This window comes from Engystomops pustulosus, chromosome 8, assembly GCF_040894005.1.
Source record: "Engystomops pustulosus chromosome 8, aEngPut4.maternal, whole genome shotgun sequence".
Lineage (NCBI taxonomy): Eukaryota > Metazoa > Chordata > Amphibia > Anura > Leptodactylidae > Engystomops > Engystomops pustulosus.
In genome coordinates, this window is record NC_092418.1 from 27,881,523 (window position 1) to 27,904,009 (window position 22,487).

General features: G+C 42.6%; 1 protein-coding gene across 1 annotated transcript in view; it reads left to right on the top strand.

Annotated features, from left to right (window-relative positions):
* Window positions 1-631: 631 nt before the first annotated feature.
* ADAP1 (ArfGAP with dual PH domains 1) overlaps window positions 632-22,487 on the top strand; it is an 87,604-nt gene continuing 65,748 nt past the window's right edge. The window contains exon 1 of the mRNA XM_072120451.1: window positions 632-955. Within this exon, the coding sequence (XP_071976552.1) occupies window positions 871-955 (85 nt within the window). The 5' untranslated portion in view covers window positions 632-870. The remainder of the gene's footprint in view (window positions 956-22,487) is intronic.

The window sequence follows — 22,487 nt, forward strand, 5'->3', positions numbered from 1 at the left end:
ACAGGTGTACCTAATAAAGTGGCCGGTGAGTGTATATATAATGATGCCCATCCTCCGTTATTTAGTGTTGGATTGGATGCCAGGGCCCTCTGACACTGCGGTCCCCATAGTGGCTGCTACCACTGTAGTTACACCCCTGCATGACCGGCCACAATGCAGAGGATGGGACTCCAAGTATCATAGTGAGAAAGGATGCAAGGAGCACCTTCTTTGCCTGTCGTTACAGTTGCTCGGGAATATGATTTGGTGCTGTTATTTTACAGAGAAGAAGGGACTCCTTGCATCATATATGCTGCTATTTTTTAAATGTAAATAAGATGTAAATATGGATTATCTGCCTGGACTGCAGAGTACAGTATAACACAAGTCATTTGGGTTTTACCATTGCCACCTCTGCAGCGTGGTCTGTGTGTTATGACTATGTCTTGCGGGGCAGTGACAATTTTTGACCTGAATCTGGCTAGGTGGCATAAGGAGGACACACAGGGTGGGTTGCAGGTAGGAGCACGCTCAGCTGTGTGTAGGAAGTCCCCGCTCCTTATAAGGTCATAGCTATGAGGTCATTGCTTCTATTGTACTACAGTAGTGAGGGATGAGGAAAGCCCGGCCGATGCCTGCAGCGCGCACTGCGCCCGCCAGGCGGCGCCCCCGAGCGGCGCATCTCCTCATGACTTTCTTACTATTTGGAGGAATGCGGAACCAGAATAAGTGACGGGTCTCGGAGAAGCAGAGTCCAGTGTGAATGAGGAGAAAGGAGGAGCACAGACTGCGAGAGCCACCTGCAGCCATGAGGACGAGGTGAAGCCCCTCCAGCCCCTGTCCGCACCGCGCACACAGCATCCACACAGCAGGATCTCCGGGCTGAGCACCATGGCGGAAGAGAGGAACCGGAGAGCCCTGCTGGAGCTGGCCGCCAAGCCCGACAACACGGCCTGCGCCGACTGCGGGGCTCCAGGTGAGGGCGCTGCACCTGGGGGGTAGGGGAGTATCAGTGCTGCTGCAGAACCTCTTCACAATATGACTGGCATGTGGGTTATAGGTTGGCAAGGGTGTATATTTCTGTATAAGTCATAGGTTGACATGTGGGTTATGTCTATAGGATGTTATAGGCTGGCATAAGTCATGGTATCATAGACTGGCATCTGTATCTACTGAGAAGTCATAGACTGAAATGTATCTATCTATACCTGCTGAGAAGTCATAGACTGGCATGTATCTATCTGTATCTACTGAGAAGTCATAGACTGGCATGTATCTATCTGTATCTACTGAGAAGTCATAGACTGGCATGTATCTATCTGTATCTACTGAGAAGTCATAGACTGGCATGTATCTATCTGTATCTACTGAGAAGTCATAGACTGGCATGTATCTATCTATACTTACTGAGAAGTCATAGACTGGCATGTATCTATCTATACTTACTGAGAAGTCATATACTGGCATGTATCTATATACACCTGCTGAGAAGTCATATACTGGCATGTATCTATCTATACCTGCTGAGAAGTCATAGACTGGCATGTATCTATCTCTACCTGCTGAGAAGTCATAGACTGGCATGTATCTATCTATACCTGCTGAGAAGTCATAGACTGGCATGTATCTATCTATACCTGCTGAGAAGTCATAGACTGGCATGTATCTATCTCTACCTGCTGAGAAGTCATAGACTGGCATGTGTCTATCTATACCTGCTGAGAAGTCATAGACTGGCATGTATCTATCTATACCTGCTGAGAAGTCATAGACTGAAATGTATCTATCTCTACCTGCTGAGAAGTCATAGACTGGCATGTATCTATCTATACCTGCTGAGAAGTCATAGACTGGCATGTATCTATCTGTTTCTACTGAGAAGTCATAGACTGGCATGTGTCTATCTATACCTGCTGAGAAGTCATAGACTGGCATGTATCTATCTGTATCTACTGAGAAGTCATAGACTGGCATGTATCTATCTGTATCTACTGAGAAGTCATAGACTGGCATGTATCTATCTGTTTCTACTGAGAAGTCATAGACTGGCATGTATCTATCTGTTTCTACTGAGAAGTCATAGACTGGCATGTATCTATCTCTACCTGCTGAGAAGTCATAGACTGGCATGTGTCTATCTATACCTGCTGAGAAGTCATAGACTGGCATGTATCTATCTATACCTGCTGAGAAGTCATAGACTGAAATGTATCTATCTCTACCTGCTGAGAAGTCATAGACTGGCATGTATCTATCTATACCTGCTGAGAAGTCATAGACTGGCATGTATCTATCTGTTTCTACTGAGAAGTCATAGACTGGCATGTGTCTATCTATACCTGCTGAGAAGTCATAGACTGGCATGTATCTATCTGTATCTACTGAGAAGTCATAGACTGGCATGTATCTATCTGTATCTACTGAGAAGTCATAGACTGGCATGTATCTATCTATACTTACTGAGAAGTCATAGACTGGCATGTATCTATCTATACTTACTGAGAAGTCATATACTGGCATGTATCTATATACACCTGCTGAGAAGTCATATACTGGCATGTATCTATCTATACCTGCTGAGAAGTCATAGACTGGCATGTATCTATCTCTACCTGCTGAGAAGTCATAGACTGGCATGTATCTATCTATACCTGCTGAGAAGTCATAGACTGGCATGTATCTATCTCTACCTGCTGAGAAGTCATAGACTGGCATGTGTCTATCTATACCTGCTGAGAAGTCATAGACTGGCATGTATCTATCTATACCTGCTGAGAAGTCATAGACTGAAATGTATCTATCTCTACCTGCTGAGAAGTCATAGACTGGCATGTATCTATCTATACCTGCTGAGAAGTCATAGACTGGCATGTATCTATCTATACCTGCTGAGAAGTCATAGACTGGCATGTGTCTATCTATACCTGCTGAGAAGTCATAGACTGGCATGTATCTATCTGTATCTACTGAGAAGTCATAGACTGAAATGTATCTATCTCTACCTGCTGAGAAGTCATAGACTGGCATGTATCTATCTGTACCTGCTGAGAAGTCATAGACTGAAATGTATCTATCTGTACCTGCTGAGAAGTCATAGACTGGCATGTATCTATCTGTACCTGCTGAGAAGTCATAGACTGGCATGTATCTATCTGTACCTGCTGAGAAGTCATAGACTGGCATGTATCTATCTATACCTGCTGAGAAGTCATAGACTGAAATGTATCTATCTGTACCTGCTGAGAAGTCATAGACTGGCATGTATCTATCTGTACCTGCTGAGAAGCCATAGACTGGCATGTATCTATCTGTTTCTACTGAGAAGTCATAGACTGAAATGTATCTATCTATACCTGCTGAGAAGTCATAGACTGGCATGTATCTATCTGTACCTGCTGAGAAGTCATAGACTGGCATGTATCTATCTGTACCTGCTGAGAAGTCATAGACTGGCATGTATCTATCTATACCTGCTGAGAAGTCATAGACTGAAATGTATCTATCTGTACCTGCTGAGAAGTCATAGACTGGCATGTATCTATCTGTACCTGCTGAGAAGCCATAGACTGGCATGTATCTATCTGTTTCTACTGAGAAGTCATAGACTGAAATGTATCTATCTATACCTGCTGAGAAGTCATAGACTGAAATGTATCTATCTGTATCTACTGAGAAGTCATAGACTGGCATGTATCTATCTGTATCTACTGAGAAGTCATAGACTGGCATGTATCTATCTGTATCTACTGAGAAGTCATAGACTGGCATGTATCTATCTATACTTACTGAGAAGTCATAGACTGGCATGTATCTATCTGTATCTACTGAGAAGTCATAGACTGGCATGTATCTATCTGTATCTACTGAGAAGTCATAGACTGGCATGTATCTATCTATACTTACTGAGAAGTCATATACTGGCATGTATCTATCTATACCTGCTGAGAAGTCATAGACTGGCATGTATCTATCTCTACCTGCTGAGAAGTCATAGACTGGCATGTATCTATCTATACCTGCTGAGAAGTCATAGACTGAAATGTATCTATCTATACCTGCTGAGAAGTCATAGACTGAAATGTATCTATCTATACCTGCTGAGAAGTCATAGACTGAAATGTATCTATCTCTACCTGCTGAGAAGTCATAGACTGGCATGTATCTATCTATACCTGCTGAGAAGTCATAGACTGAAATGTATCTATCTGTACCTGCTGAGAAGTCATAGACTGGCATGTATCTATCTATACCTGCTGAGAAGTCATAGACTGGCATGTATCTATCTATACCTGCTGAGAAGTCATAGACTGGCATGTGTCTATCTATACCTGCTGAGAAGTCATAGACTGGCATGTATCTATCTGTATCTACTGAGAAGTCATAGACTGAAATGTATCTATCTCTACCTGCTGAGAAGTCATAGACTGGCATGTGTCTATCTCTACCTGCTGAGAAGTCATAGACTGGCATGTATCTATCTCTACCTGCTGAGAAGTCATAGACTGGCGTGTATCTATCTCTACCTGCTGAGAAGTCATAGACTGGCATGTATCTATCTCTACCTGCTGAGAAGCCATAGACTGGCATGTGTCTATCTCTACCTGCTGAGAAGCCATAGACTGGCATGTATCTATCTGTACCTGCTGAGAAGTCATAGACTGGCATGTATCTATCTCTACCTGCTGAGAAGTCATAGACTGGCATGTATCTATCTCTACCTGCTGAGAAGTCATAGACTGGCGTGTATCTATCTCTACCTGCTGAGAAGTCATAGACTGGCATGTATCTATCTCTACCTGCTGAGAAGCCATAGACTGGCATGTATCTATCTGTACCCGCTGAGAAGTCATAGACTGGCATGTATCTATCTGTACCCGCTGAGAAGTCATAGACTGGCGTGTATCTATCTCTACCTGCTGAGAAGTCATAGACTGGCATGTATCTATCTCTACCTGCTGATACTGGCATGTATCTGCTGAGAAGTCTTGTACACCTGTCATGTAATAGGTTGGCATGTATCTATACCTGCAGAGAAGTAATAGCTGGGCACATTAGTAGGTGATATGTAGACACATGTGACTGATAGCATATAACTCTACCTGTGGAGGAGACACAGATGTGATGTAGTTAACCTGCAGAGTTGCCATAGGCAAGAATGTTCCTTCAGATAATTCAAATACAGAGATACTGTATACATATCTATCATCTATACATGATACATTAGGGAGACTTCTTAAAGGGGTCCTCTCACTACCACCACTGATTGCAAATCTTTGGATCCTTTATTAGTTGTCACTTTACTAATTCCAGCATAGCTGGAAATTGTCCCTGAACAATCATTACTTGGTTTAGACACCCAATATGTCAATTAGTCACCATAGTGCCATGTGGGTGGTGCCCGGCTGTCTACTGCTTGGGGCATTTTCACTAAGATTTTGGTCTGAAAAATAGATAATCAGAACTAATAATACTCTGGCCGAAGCGGAAGTTTAATGAGTTGAATAACAGAGAAAAATTTTATATGTATCGGATCAAATCATGTAGTTAAAGTGGCTGTGCTGTAATAGACAGTTATCCCTCATCTGAAGGTAAGAGAATAGGTGTATGATTATGCTGGTGGTCCAACTTCTGGAGTATAGTGGGCTGAACGTTTCCTGAAGTTCCCCAAACTGATAGAGTACAAACCTTCCTTTCAGTCGCTCTAAAGGTCCTGTAGTAGTGAGTAGATTTGAGTTTGGGGGTACCACTTGTTATGTTGCCTAATTTTGGTTCCCCTTTCTCCTAAACACTAGGGCAGTGGTGGCGAACCTATGGCACTGGTGCCAGAGGTGGCACTCAGAGCCCTTTCTGTGGGCACCCGGGCCATCACCCCAGCACACCAGACAGGACTCAAAGAATCTTCCTGCAGTTCCAAGCAACTTAAAAGATACTGCTTTCAGTCATATTTTGATACTTACTTTGCTACTTTGGACTGTAGAAAGAGGGAGAATGAGTAGACAGGTCCGGATTATCTTTGGAGGACCTCCTGCTGGCCCCACGATTCTCTGTGTACAGAGGGACCCTGGAAAGAAGCTACAATTATGCAAATTTTCCATCTTTCTACTGTGTTGCTGTCCTCAGGAGGCAAATATGATTGAAAGTTGTTGAACAGGGAGCAATAAGTTACTGCTTTAATTTTTAGTTGGCACTCGGCCGCTAAAAGGTTCGCCATCACTGCACTAGGGGATACTGTAGGTCCAGGGGTGAACTAAATCTGGTTGCTGCCTGAGACAAGTTATAGAATTGGGCCCAGTAATATACTAGGTTATTTTTTAGTGAGTGGGTTCTCCATGCAGCATATTACACCAATGTTGACATTGGGTGTGAAAAGTCACTTTTTTAAGAGTCAGGTCCTGCTTTGTAGCAGGTGACTGCGCCCCTAATGCTGTCCCCCATTTTGCTGGAGTTGGTGCTGCCTGAGGCAAAAGGCTCAACTCGCCTCATAGCTGGTGCACCCCTTTGTTGGTCAGAGCACCAGTAATCAGGCACTTCCTATAAAGTATAAGTTTTCTTATTGATAGCCTCTGATCTGCAACCCATTTTCATGAAAACCCCCTCAAATTTAGAAATATCGCAGCTTTACTTTTCCTCGGTAGGAACAGACTCTACATACAACCCCCCCCTGTGTAGTCTGCTCCTGCCATCATAAATTCTTGCACCAAATAAATACGGTATCCAAAAAAGTACAGATGACTTGAAAGGGGGTATGACCACAGGATCAGACTACGTAAGGACTGTTCGTAGTCTGTTACCGTGGAGACAAATAAAAATTTCAATAATAACAGTCCAGTAGGACCTCGGTTCTGGAGGATATTTTTGTGTTATTATTCACGTCCTTGTGTGTATTAGGTGTGTTTTTTTTTTTAAATAAATTTTTATTGTTTTGTAATATTCACATTGTGACCTCATCTTTGCATCGATGGCCACTTTGACTCATCTCATCCTACCCCACAGGAAACATTTGGTGAATTGGCTTTACTATAATCTTTACATCTGTGCTGTATGTGTTCTCCGATACTGCAGGTGATTTCCCCTTTAAGTATCCAGTTACCATCTGTCTCTGGGTTTCCAGCCGTCCTCCTTAGGAGTTGTGACAGTGTTATTCCTGCTTCACGTTGACCCACTTTACCGTATAATTACTCTTGTTATATGTCTGAATGGGAATACCTGCTGTGTGATTTCTTATTTGGTTCCGGAGAGAGAGATTTAGAGGCCGTCGTCACCCAAAATAGACAAAAATGGGAAATCAATATAAAATAATTTCATTAAAATGGCACCAAATAAACTACTATCATTAAAATATTTTCCAAAGTCATGTGAAAATGAGCAGAGAAGAGTCACATTTCTCCTGAGATGAGTCGAGTTTAGAGGTTGCAGGGGGAGTGACACTTCAGATGCCCCAGTTCTATAGCACCTGTGTCATACTAAAGATAAGAATCTCATCATTCAGATCACATTAGGCTTGTGGTTCCGTGATCTACAGAACTGGAGGTTAGGGCAGTTAAAGAAATAGGCAGGAACTGGATCTTTATCTGCAGCTCACATTTCTAACTATGTCTTTAACTTTGGTTCTGTAGAACCACAAGCCCAATGCGATCTGAAGGATCGAGATTCTTATCTTTAATATGAGACCATGATTCTAGGTCCTATAGAACTGAAGATAGGGGTGTCTGAGGTGACATTAACTCTTTATCTTCTAAACTTGACTCATCTAAGGCAAATATGACTCTTCTCTGCTCATTTTCACATGAGTTTGAAGGAGATTTTCTATATTAAATGGGTGAAATTTCAAAGGATTTGGTTGTTCTTGGTATTACAGCTCAGCTGGTTTTGCTTGGATACATTGTATGTATTATGGAGATATAAATGTGTTAGATACTATGTACCCAGCCACTCCTTGTCAGTGTAGCGCACATACAACTAGCAGGTAGATGCAGCTAAGGAGTTACACAAAGCAGCTACAGATCTCTGGATATTAATGACCTGACATATTCTCCAGGACTTTGCTGTGTAACTTCCTGTGACCTCTCGCCTGCACGTTTGGCTCCATCACCTTCTTCTTTCACACTTGATAACCCAATTTCTTCATGATTTTACAAGCGTCACATTAATGAAGATATTCCCTAGAAATCCTGGCTGTATACAGCGCTGCACCCACCCGAGGGACCGCGCTCCTGCCAATGCTGCATATTATCTATACTGCATTATATAGTCACCTACTGCTCAGGGATTATACATGGCTGCATGCTTCTTACATTCAAGACTCATTTTATAAATCCCATAAAAAATCAATACACCCCCACATGCCTCCTAGTCTAATGTGATGGAATCAAAAGTAGTAGTGTAGTGTAGGCCACAGATTCGGACCCCAAAAATCAATTTGCACCAATAACTGCTTACCAGATCCCAAAATGTATCCATACATCAGACCCAAGGAATCGAGAACTCCACCCCCACTGAGCCTATGTTCAAAACCAGATCTTCAGATCAAGAGCCCCCCAATCAGATTTTTGGATAACCCCTCCCCCCTAGAAAATATATTTAAATAAAGACCACCAGGTCAGATGTTTAGATAAAACCCCCCAGGTGAGATATTTAAATAAAGACCCCCAAGTGAGATGTTTAGATAAAGACCCCTTAGATCGGATGATTAGATAAAGACCCCCAGGTGAGATGTTTATAAAAAAGACCCCCAGGTCGGATGTTTATATAAAGACCCCCAGGTCGGATGTTTATATAAAGACCCCCAGGTGAGATGTTTATATAAAGACCCCCAGGTGAGATGTTTGGATAAAGACCCCCAGATCCGATATTAAGATAAAGACCCCCAGGTCCGATATTAAGATAAAGACCCCCATGTCGGATGTTAAGATAAAGATCCCCAGGTCGGATGTTCAGGTAAAGACCCCCAGCGTCTGGAGCATCTTCCCATGTCCAGGATTTTCTCGGACTACACACGTGTGACATATGTACATATAGAAACGTTACAATTCTGCTGTACATTCTGCTCACTGCTTCCTGCAGAAACCATTGTTACTGCCAGAAACCCTTCCCACCACCCGCACAGAAAGGGGAAGCGGCATTTCCTAACGTGTAAATGAAGATTAATCAATGCTTTCAAGTATTTCATGGAAATTACAGGAAATCCACCATCAAAACCCATCATGATAAACCAGGGACATTTACTCATAGGTCCAGGCACCATGACTGTGGTAACCTTCTTATATTTGTGATCCATGAGATCTATTCTTTTAAAATCAACTTTGATAATTATGCTAATGAGCCAGAAGGGCTGCTGGGGATGTTACTAGAACCTCTTTGTGCTGTAGCTTCACGGGCTCTTACACTTTGCAGAAGCACTTCCCCCTCATACTGCATGAGATCACAGCAGGCCCAAGGCGGCATAAGTGCTGAGGGAGCAAAAGGGGAGGGTGAGACACTATAACATGTGTAGCCAGTGAAGCTACCGCATGGAGGAACTCTGGTAACACCCCCAGAGCCCTTCTGGCTCGTTGACATAATTTTAAAAGTTGATTTTAGAAACAATAATAAGAAAAGTACAACAGTCCTGGTGCCTGGATCTATGAGTAAGTGTCTCTGGATTATCATGATGGATTCTGATAGTAGATTTACTATTACATGATGTATACATTGTGGGTTATCTGTGACTCTGCCCTGGAAAGCTGATTTTTTTTTTATACCTTTGTGTATTAGCAGTGTTGAAAACTGGTTCTGTATTAGAGAATTATGTGTGCACTGGAGTTGTGTCCTCACACTGCTGTGCTCTTAGTTCTCTGCGTTGAGCTGCTCTGCAGCTTCACCCTTCTGAATGAAGCTGTAGCCGGCTGCTATAGAGATCACCTATAGGAGATGGGCCGCGGTGCACAGCAGTGTCCACACACACATGGTCAAACTCCCAATAGGACCCTGGGACATGATAGTTTTGACTTGTGGACCAGATGACGATATCTGGGGTTCTGAATAAGACTCTGGGTGAACCCCCCCCATATCTTTTTAGTTTCTGAGCCGTGATATCCATGAATATAGAGCCGTCTCATCACATCCCGGCGTATTGTACATCAATCACTTGTGATATAAGTGGCACTTGAGGATGAGTCGGATAAGAAACTACTTTCACAGCGTGGTGTGAAATTGTGGTAAGCCTTCAAGTGGGCCGGAAATCTCACGCAGCTAAGTTTTTACTAAAATATTATCTTTTCATCAAGGTATCAGCAAGCCGAGTGCAAGATGTATGAGCTGCACTCACTATAGCAGTGTGGGCACTCACCCAGTACAGTGGAAAATACCCTACTTAGGGTCAATTGAGTTCAGAGTATCACACAGACCCATAGTAAAGCAGCAGGCATTAGCATAGCCGTTGTGGGCAATGCGGGCTGGCAAATCATGTAAGACAATTGTCTCCTACGGCTCTCCGTACATTACCTCCACCAATATATAAATGTTAACCCTTTGCCCTACACCTCCCTGAGGGACCCAGCTCCTGCCCTGCAAATTATCTACACTACATCATATAAGTCTCTTACTTATTAAAGCAGGGGTGCACCCGCCATGAGGCAAGTTGAGCCTCTCGCCTAAGGCAGCACGATGGCGGGGGCAGCATCAGCAACACAGTCACCGGCCACAAAGCAGGACCTGACACTTAAAAATAATGTTTCTTCAAATCTGGTGTCAGCATGGGTGTGGGACAATGTATGGAGAGCCCGCTTACTAAAAAAAAAAATAAACTTGATATATTACAACTGGCAGGTGCAAAGGGGGGGGACCCCATTGTATAGCTCACCTAAAGCATCGGAAAGTTCACCCCTGCCTTAAAGGTTTTTAAACTACCAGCAACCTCAGGTAGGAGAGGATATTTCCTTGCTAGAATTCCCTCCTTCATGTGAAATCTCCCCCGTTTACCTATAAAAATCTCCTCCAAAGTCATATAAAAAAAAAGCGGAGGAGTCATTTTTTGCCTGGGATGAGTCAAGTTAAGAGGCTGCAGGTGGAGTGACACTTCAGATGCCCCTATCTTTGGTTCTATAGAACCTAGAAACATGCTGGTGTCATTTTAAAGTTAAGAATCTCACCTTTTAGGTTGGATTAGGATTGTTCTTCTGTGAGCTACAGATCTGCATATACAGGCATTGAAAGACACATTTGGAAATGCAAACTGCAGATAAAGATCCAGTTCTTGCCCAATTCTTTAACTACTTGCATTTCTGGTTCTGTATCTCACATCTAAACATTTGCAGCTTTGCATTTGGCCGCAACCCTTGATAATTACATTTCCTTCTTGTCAGTAAATGTTATCAGGACATTCATCAGATAGGGAGGGATATGGAACTGGAGATGGGCTCATCTTATGGGGGCCAGGTCTGTGATGTGTCCTATTTTGTCCTGGATTTGCCATCCAGGCTTTTTATAGATAAAGAGCTTTTCTTTTTATGAACATCCATTATTTATGTATATGCTATATGCACGTCCTCAGCAATAGGATTCCTTTGGGAAATAAAGGTACTTTATAGTCTCTACTTTATATGCACAATTCTTAAAGGGCCTGCGCAGCATATGTGAAAACATGGCTGCTTTCTTACAAAAAATAGCCCCACTCCTTCCTACAGGTTAGGTGTGGTATTGCAGCTTAGCCTCATTTACTTTAGTGGAGCTACTACACTACTGTGCAGTAGTGCACACAACCTGTACATAGGGGTAGTGCTGTTTTTGGATTAAGTATATTTCTGCCGCTTGCAGCATCATATTGCTATCCTCTGCCTCCTGCAGATAAGAGATGGCAGGGAGAAACTTTCCTAAAGCAGAAGCCAGGAAACAGGCTAAATCTGAATCTGCATCGGGAAGCAAAATCCGTTTTAAGAGACAGTGGCCTCTTCCTCTTTACCAAGCAAAGCACCATATAGAGAAATGTGGTCATTCTTGTATTACAAGTCAGTTGTCAGTCATAATATAAATAATAATCTTTATATATATAAAGCGCCACCATCTTCCATAGACGTGTACAAATATGATATTACAGGGGGCCCCACTCACAAGAGCTTACAGTCTATGAGGATGAGGGAGTGACACAAGAGTTTAAATTTAAATTGTCATAAATGGTCGGATTCTGGAGATGTTTCTGAGATGCATCCGACAAGAGTGAGCAAGAGATTGAATATACAATGAAAAGGAGAGGTCAGAGTCCAGCACAACCCCAAGACAGTGGGCCTGCTGCCTCAGGTTTATGGTGATCCCATAGACAGAGATGGAGAGATCAGGCTTAGGTAAGTTAGTAGATGGTGGAAAGACAAGAAGTTCAGTCTTAGAAGACGTTTGTGATATGCAAATGAGACATGAGTCAACTTCTGAATAGAAGTGTCAGGTTTTCTCTAGGCTGCCAGTGAATCCTGCCTCCTTCTTTTGATTGACAGCCCAGTGTCCCTTTAACTCTCAGCCTGAGCAGACAGGAAGTCCTCTCCCTGTCCACTTCCTGTCATCACCAGAATGCTGTCCCTGTGAGCACTGTGTGGGAAACTGCAGATCTTATCACATTTCATGAATCTTGTAATGGACAAGTCCGAAAGGCGGTAGGTGGATCTACACACAAGTGGGCGGAAACAACATTTTGTGGAACGATTTTACTGAGGGGAGGCAGATTTAAAGGAAACCTACCATGAGGAATCTACCATCACAAGTAGATCTGATGGTAGATTCCTCCTGCCTCTGCCTTAATCTGTGATATAATAATCCTGGGACCTAACCTAACTTGTTAAAAACTTTATTTTAGTAATATGTTAATTAACTGCATTAACTGGGGCGTGTACTAGCCCGGCCGGGCACTGGGAGCTAAGGCTACTCCACTCCCCAGTAGCTTCTGCAGTTAATTTACATATTATTAAAATAAAGTATTTAACAAGTTAGGTTTGGTTCCAAGATTCTTAAATGACAGATTAGGGCAGAGGCAGCAGGAGGAATCTACCATCACATCTACTTCTTATAGTAGATTCCTCATGGTAGGTTTCCTTTAAGCTAGGACACCTGCATTTCACTTTTCAACAAAGACACAGTAGGCTCTGAGTAAGGTTTATTGTGCCTGTTCTAGATGACGGGTTCCTAATCCGTATGCATTGAGCTCTTATGCTCCCTCTAGTGGTGGCAGGTATGATTTCATAATTAAGCATTATCTCTATGCAGGTGATTTGGAGTTCTACTAAGAGAAACATTGCAGCTATAAAACATTAATATTAAATATTAAGAAACCAGCACAGAAAATTTGACCCGTTTAGATGAAAAGAAATGGTTTTAATGACGGCCATTTATTTTACGGCTCTCCAGCATCTCCTTCACTACTACACACATCTGTGGATGCAGTATGCAGCTTAGTAGAAAGGCTTTATTTTTTTAGTTGGTGTAATGGGATCTGTAATGGCCATAGATATAAGCTTTTCATTTTATTACTCTATAAATTAAGCGGAGTTTTATGGCCGAAGCGGCGGAGCTGCAGGAAGAGCAGATCCCTTATTATGTGCTAACACTTCGTTCAAGCTGAGATATTTTTTTTTTTTTTTGCTTAATTCCATTTTGCTATTTATTTCTGTAAATTCCCTTTGTTGTCCCTTAGGAACATCTAAGGGGAACGTCAAATCTCCTTCTATTACGCATAAAATTAAGATGGGACCAGATTTTCATAAAACATTTATGGCCTCCACAGCCGGGGAGCACATTCTATTAATGGTGTATCCGACATAGTTAAAGATCAGTGAGACGATGTATAGTATGAAGGTATTTTATATACCGTATATACTTGAGTATAAGCCGACCCAAGTATAAGCCTAGGCCCCTAATTTTACCACAAAAACTGGTAAAACCTATATTTTTCTTTTACTCGAGTATAAGCCGAGTTTGGGGTTTCAGCACATTTTTTTTGTGATGAAAAACTAGGCTTATACTCGAGTGTATATGGTATTTTATTATTATTAAAATCTGATGGAAGGGGTTGTACCAAGTTGGGAATTTTCCATATATATGACTGCAGCTGGTGACTCCTTTTCTTGTCGTTACATGACCCTATTAAAAGGGAATTTTCCGATTTTACAGATAAAAATTAGAAAAAATGTAACAAAAAAAATAAAGTAGACCCCATAAGGAAATAATTGAATGATTTGAGAATTGAGGAAACACGTTTAAATGCATCTTATTGGGATTTCCAGGGGATTTGTGGTATATCCCTAATGAATAACCTTACAAGACTATAGAGGGATTGGCCTGATCTTCTTGTGGTGCAGTCATAAAAGCCTCTTATTGACACAGCCTGGGAGAATGAAGACATACAATGTATCGGAGACATTAGAACAATTGTCCATTAAACACAATGTATCACTGATTCATGAGGTTGTTATACAGAGAAATGCAGCAGTGTATTCTGATACTTTGTGCTAGCTTTATTCTCTCCTCTATGCTCCAGATTACCGTATATAAATATCTATCCCCGTCCTAGGACACGTAAGGGCTGCACATCCACTTAGTGTAATAGTAATGATATGACATCTCTGGGTCACATAGACAGTGAAGAGAAGACAGATTGTACAACCTCCCTAAACTGCTGGTCCTGAATCATCCAGATTTCAGCAGGACAGCGAATGTATGCGAATGACTTGACTAAGGGTAACAGTGAGGCCGCGTTCGCACGTTGCGTTTTGGTTGCGATTTGAAGCACATTACAACTGCTGAGGAGAGGGGATTTGCCTCATTACATTACTGTTAACATTTGCGTCTACAAAACGCATTGCAAACACGATGTTAACGTATGTGTTAAAGGAAATGTACCACCACGATAGAGGATTGTAAGCCAAGCACACTGACATACTGGTGTGTGCCCACTCCGGCAGAAGCTGCTCTTCTTGTAGCTTTGTATGCCTTTGTTTTTAAGAAAAAGAGCTTTTAAAACTTATGCAGATGAGCCTGCAGGGCTCCAAGCTCCATTGACATCTATAGAGTCTGGAGCCCTGCAGGCTCATTTGCATAATTAGCATTATTGTTAAAACAAGGTCCTAAGAAGCTAAAAGAAAAGCTGAACCTGCCAGAGGGGGCACTCACCAGTATGTCAGTGTGATTGGTTTACAATTCTTAAACTTGGTGGTAGATGTCCTTTAAAAATGTGTCGACACACATATTTTGTTAACACATGTGTTAACATCACTTTAACAAATGTTATTCGGCTAATCTCCTCAGCTGTTGTAATACGTTTTAAAACACAATGAAAACGCAACCAAAACGCAGTGTGTGCACACGCCCTAAGGAGAGAGGGGACGCACAATGTTGTAAAATACCCAATTACTGTGTTCATAGGGGAGATAAGCGGCTGCCATAGGGACCTCTTCCTCTCCTTATCCCATTTGGTATTGTCAGGATCTGGGGGTGCCGGTTGTTGGTCATGACATATACTCCAAGGTTATCAGTCCAAATGTTGGGTTTTTGGTCAGTTTTTAAGCATGCGTTTTCAGTCCGTTAAAAACGCATCCAGGGATATAACAAGCCCTGGACCTGTGTGACATCACATAACCGGGGATATAACGAGCCCTGCACCTGTATGACATCACATGACCAGGGATATAAGGAGCCCTGCACCTGTGTGACATCACATTATCATCCACAGGAAGTAAACAATGAAGCTTCCTATAGAAAGACAGCAAGCAGAGATCTAGAAACCGGATACATTAAGAATATTGGAAAATGTATAGAACTTTCAAACAATATTAATCTGAAAGTGGACAAACCCTTTAAGTGCAGGTCTGAGCATGTCTGCTTATAATAAGACGTGACTTCCGCTTCGCCGGTGACTTCATGGATAAACCCAGGATGTCCACAATGCAGTATAACAAATGATGATGGCAGCGGGACCCCTCATCCATACACATCTAGTCAGACCTGACCAGCTAGTGGCCCGTAGCTGTTTGCTTATAGAGCGCAGTGTGTGGGCAGCGAACTGAATTGTGTCGCAGTCAGCGGTGGAATTAATGTAAGACCCGGCGGCCGCTCTCTCCAGCAAAGGTCAGAGCAAAGCAATTTCAAGACAAAGAGATTTAATTAAAAGCAAAGCGGCTCTCTTACAAATTGCTGGCCTCAACGAAAGCCGCCGACTGTGCCGAGCCTACCCAACCCGAGCCTAATAACATTTTTAGTGTCTTTTAATTGCTTAACTACGGCAGGTGTGCTGTCATCTGAAAATGGGAATTATGGGTAATCGTCATTGCATATGGGCAGGAATTAGTGTATATCAAAGGGGTATTCCGCAATTGTTATTATTGAACTGCATAGTATATGAGATGAATATCAGATTGACAGAGTCCCAGATTATTGAAGTGGCTGCAGCTTCTCTAGTGAGCATTGCCTGCACCGACCAGCGACGTCACGTCCATTCATTGTATGGCCCTTTAGCAGTAAATGATGCCTCACTGCAGTACCAAGAGCCGCCACAATACACTGCACAATGCTGCACTTAGTACGGACTCTAGAGACTATATCGCTATGATCAGGAAAAAAAAAAATCTTGGCCCATTCCAATAAAGAGAGTAAGAATCATTGTCCTTTTTCTGAGCTGTTTTCAGGATATTAATGTCCTTTCTGCTTGGCCAAGCCTCCCCCTGATTTCTCTTCAGCCAGTCAAATACAGCCAGCATCTTTCTCAACCCCCGTCATCCACCCCTTCCTCAGGAATTCTCTTAAAGGACACCTGTCATCAGGTCTGTGTCACTTGTCCTGTCACCACTACCTGTTGGAGCAGCTCACAAGGATCCCATCACAGCCTTTATCTAGTTATTTCATACATTATTCATTGTAAAATCATCTATTCTTTATCATGTAAATGAGGCTGGTCACATGGTCAGAGGCAGTGATGTCACCGCTGTTACCCCTCCCCTCTCCTCCCCCTGCTCATGTCTGTGTGTAATGTATAGTAAAGCATGGCTAGTGTGAGTGCTGTACCTGCTGACATGCTGCATCCTCCTAATATACAGGTGAGAGACACAGACATGAGCTACACATGAATCTGACATGTCCTGCTGTAACATGGCTGCCTGGAGCTGCTGTATCTCTCCTAAACACACACACACATGCACACACAGGCTGCAGGGGGCGTGGCCACCAGCACCAGGAAGCACATCATTGTACAGCCTCACATCATTATACAGGCTGTCAGTCAAGCACTGGGGGTGTGGCTGTGCCTCCCACTCATGAATAGAGTGGACAGCTTGAATATGCTAATGCTTCATTGGACATTTCACAGGTCATTTGCATACAGCTTTAGGACCTCATTGCTTAGGTTTACAGGCATGTAGAGGGACAATGAAGGGATAGAGGCAATGCTCTCTAATGGCAGTTTATGAAAATATATTTAGTTTAGGAGGGTTATTTTGCATGACGGGTTCTCTTTAAGTGAGTCACAGAGCTCCTGTATGAAGGATGTAGCAGAGCCCAGTTGGATGAGCTGAAGAGAAAGCTGGAGGTGCGGCTAAGCTAGAAGACAATTAATATGCATACATTGTGAGTCAACTTTATGAACGGAGTGTGGATTTTTAAAGGCATGGAGAATAACAGTATAGGAATAGTTGTACTGCTGTACAACTGAAGTTTTCAGAGATATGTTTAGTTTGTTGGGCCAGTTTTACTAACAGGGGTCCTTTTAAGGCCTAGAACTTTTGGTTTTGTTTTGAATTCTAGGAAACATGTATGTGTTCTCAATAGGGATACATAGTATCTTGTGTAAAAACAAAAGGATCAGGCATGTTGAAATCCAACAGGTCTCATCTGCCATCAACCACACTTCTGCCATCTAATGTATATGGGCCACCTACATTTTCAGCACTAGGAGCTGCTTACTAAAGTAACCAGCTCCTAGTGCCGATAAATTGGGTGACAGGTCCTCTTTATAGGAAACCTACCATCACGGAGCTACCTACCAAGGTAGATCGGGTGACAGGTTCATCTAATGTATAGCAGCCCTGTTGTTTTTTTTCGCTTATAGTTTAGTGCCCCAGAATATTATAAATCATTTACCTGATATATTTATATATATATAATTTTCTTAAGAGGCTACTGGGGCGTGGAGTAGCCACTCCGTGGAGAGGGAGCTACCACTACTCCATGCCCCATTAGTCTCCTTGAATCCCTCCTACCCTCCTGTCTTCAGCTCCTACTTGTCTGTGAACCTGGAGTTCTGCGCATGCGCTGTGGCTCCGGCTTTGGTGCCAAAACCGCAAAGTTTATTAGGCAAATTTCTGACGACGGGTTCCCTTTAACACTGAACCTCAAAAACATGAGCAAACAAGGTGATTCTGTTCAAATTCACAAAAACTTTTAACCTAATTCTGCCCAGAACTTTTAAACTACAATCAATTCTTGTTATTGTGTTTACCTAATTTAATATACAGACCGTCCAATCCACTTACGAAGTTTAACATAAGCGAGATTAGTTTGCTGTCAATAATTAATAATGCCGACTCAATCCTAAATCCTAACTTACACCATTCCCCATTATCACCGTCCTGTCTGTGTATTCATTATGGGCCAAATATTCATCCCTCCCCATTGTAGATTAATGGACTGCCACTTATTCAATTAAGAAGTAGGATTTAATTACAGAACACACATCACTGTAGGAGACGCTTCGCTCTTATTAATGGCCGAGCATTTACATATTTGTTTCTGATAATGAGTCTAACCAAGATGGCAAAGTCAACAGTCTTAAGATTTCATTACAGCCGAGGCGTTATGCTGACTCCACTTCCGCGTTGCCGCTGTTTCGGCACGTGTGAATCTGTTAATGAAGATCGCACCTACAACGATCTTGTTGTTTAACCTTTCAAGGAAAAGGTGAAGTGTGAACGCAGACGTTAGATGACTTGCGGAGACGGCAAGAAAGGATTCAATATGGGAAGGGAATATTTTTGTAATTTTATCAAATTTGGGGGAGATACTAGATAAACTTATGTGTAAGGATTTTGGGGGAATTTTGGTGCTTGTTGGCTCATTAGTAATGTAATAAGTCAGTTCAGAAATCTTGAAAAAACTCCCCCTTGTAGGGTAAACAAAAGGAAAGCTTCTAAAAGGATACTTAAAGGGGTTGTCCTACGAAGAAAGCTAGGTCCTATCCATAGGATAGGACCTAACTTGATGATTGGTGGGGGTCTTAGTAATGGGACCCCCACGGATCACGAGAACGGGGGTCAGATGTACACCCATTGCTGCCCCAAGGTGAGCAAAGCTGCCAGTCACACATGTGTGGGCTGCTCTGTTAATCTCTATGGAGCTGACACAGATTTCCAAGCGTTGTACTCATGATCCTTGGGGACCCCCACGGATGGGCAAGTTAGGCCCTATGCCATTGATAGGGGCTAATTTGCTTTGTGGGAATATCCCTTTAAAGGAAATTTACCAATAAAATCTATTATGATAAACTAGGGGTTGCAGGTACCATGACTGTGGTAATCCTCTTATATTTGTTACAACCTCCTTCCTTCTAAAATCAACTTCTATAATTATGCTAATAAACCTTAAGGGTTCCTGTGGGTGTTACCAGAGCCAGTACTTGCTGTAGCTTTAAAGGCTACACTGTCTCCCCCTTCCCGTGCTCCCTCAGCACTTCCCCCTCCTTCTGCTTGATGTAATCTCACTGCAGAATAGGAAGTTTCAGCACACAGTGGGAGGGGGAAGTGCTCCTTCTCAATGTAACAGCCCCTGAAGCTTCAGCATGGTGGGGCTTATCAGCATAATTTTAAGTTGCTTTTAGAAGGAAGGAGCCCATGGATAACAATACAATACAAGTCACGATGCCTGGACCTATGAGTGTCTCTAGTTTATCATGATGGATGTTGATGAAAGATTTCCTTCAAAGGAAATCTCCCACATGGGTGCAGTGCCTCTAAACCAAGCACACTTGAGTGCCTCCTGAAACAGGATCTTTTCTTCCTTTTGCTGCTTTGCTTCTTTTAAGAAACCCGTCTTTTAAAATTATGTAAATGAGACCCACGACTCCATCATGCTCTATTTATTTATAGCTCCATTCGGTTCTCTGACTGGGGAGGGAGGAGTCAAACACAAATGCAGAATCGATGTGTGATTAATTATCAGACGATGGATCAATAAAGGGGCTTCGCTGACAGAGCCAGAAGCCCCTGAGGCTCATTTGCATAATTTTAAACGATGGTTTTCTCAAAAACTAAGCTATTAGAAGCAAAAAGAAGACCATACCTTGTTTCAGGAAACACACCCCAGCATGTGTATGTGCTTGGTGTAGAAGCATTGCATTTATGGGGGAGATTTCCTTCAACCTGCTCCGGGTCTCAATTCCAGCATTGCAGTTGTCTTCGAGGCTTTGTCACGGTTTAGTCAGAAGTCCTGGGGGTCACAATCAGTGACCTCATATGACTCCAGGAAGTTACTTGTGACAAAGGCTCCACGTTCTAGGTCAGACCATCAGTACCAAAGTCTGGGACCCTAGAGGTTGCTTCCATGGATAAGCAACAACTTTTTCAGATGGAATTACCCCTGTAACAATAGAATGTGGACAAATAAGGCAGTCACTTAATTTTTCGTAAGGCTATAGGAGGATGATTGATGGTACCAGAAAGTGTAACACAAATACCAAGAGAAATATCAGTCTTACCACCTCCGGTGTAAATTCTTCAAGTGCAAAATTGCAGGTAAAATGTTGTGTTATCTTGGTCTTTGACTCCTCTAGAATCTGGTTGTCGTCTGTAGTGATTCTAGAGACGTCACTAGTAGCTTGAAGATTATGTTAACAAAGGGAATCTGGAGAGGCTGCTGGATACTGTAACTAGTGAGCAGGGATTACTATAAGAATTCTGGAGAACTAAGAGCAGAAAGTCCAGTTCATGTTACTCTCGTGAAATAGTATCAGCCTCCAGGCAGCCGCCCAGTAACACCCAGATCTGCAGATCGGATCCAGATGGCCTCGTGCCATGAAGGTAGGTTACATCTGAGAGTAATGAACATGATCTACAGATTGTGGGTTGACATTACAGCAGAATTTGTATAATGGCACAATCAAATTTTCATTTAAGGTGGAATTGCTCTCTGCAACTAGATGCAGTTGAGTTGCGTTGAGGACAGAAAAATATTACAGTATTCTTGGTAAAATATTCTTTTCTGACCCTAAAGTACAGAACTTACTAAAAAATTAATCTAGATTAATCTAAAAATTAATTCTACTTAGGCAGATCCGTCGTGGTAGGTTTCCTTCAACATAGTTTACTTATTAAGGTAGATCCGGTGGTAGGTGCATCTAACTAATGTAAGGATAGCCCTTTTTAGGGCTAATCTTTTAGTCCCCTTTATCTTTTTTAATCTTTAATTGTGATAATATGCTAATTTACCAAAGAGGCTACTGGGGCGTGGAGTAGCTGGAGCTGAGGCTACACGGCACGGCTACTCCACCGGTAGCCTCCTTGATCCTCCTACCCAGATATCTTCAGTTTGCAGCTAAGAGGAGCTGTGCGCCCTCGTCTGGGAAGCCGGCGTTCTGCGCATGAGCAGTAGCTCTTGCTTCAGACTCGAGACCACGCAGCCGGCGGCCTGCGTTCTGCACAGAACACTGGCTTCGCGGACAAGGGTGCGCAGCTACAAGATATCTGGGTAGGAGGATCAAGGAGGCTACTGAAGCGTGGAGTAGCCGCGCCGTGTAGCCTCAGCTCCGGCTACTCCACGCCCCCGTAGCCTCTTTGGTAAATTTAGTATATTATCTCAGTTAAAGATTAAAAAAGATGAAGGGGACTAAAGGATCCTTACATAGATTAGAGGCACCTACCACCGGATCAGCCTTAATAGGTAGATCCATGGTGGTAGGTTTCCTTTAAAAACTTTTTTTGTGCATTCCAAAACCAGACAATACTAGGTGATGATATAACTTGCCGGGATCATGTGAAACTATAAATAGGCACAAATATAGTTCTATAGTCCTGCTAAAAAAAGTGATAGTAAATTGATACACTTACCTGGGTGTAGAGGCTTCGAGGGTCTGTGCAATGAAAATGTTTTTGAGACAAGAAAAGTAGCTTTGTTAGTCCCCACACTATACAGCATCCTGTAATAAGGACATCTACCAGCAGGATGTAAACCAAGCGCACTTACATGCTGTTGTGCGCCCCCTCTGGCAAGATATATGCACTTTTAAAACTTATGCAAATGAGCCCAAGGGGCTCCGGTCTCCATAGGTGTTGATGGAGTCTGGAGCATAAATTTTTTGCATACATTTTTAAGGGGTTTTTTTTCTTAATATAGGCATAGGAAGCTTAAAGAAGAGCGGGTCTTGCCAGAAGGAGCACACACCAATGTCAGTGTGCTTGGTTTACAAGCCTTCATCCTGGCGGTAGATGTCATTTAAAGGGGTTTTCCCATCTGGGCATTTCCCTTTAATTTAATTAATCTGCCATATACATTCATTTTTTCAATTGGATGTT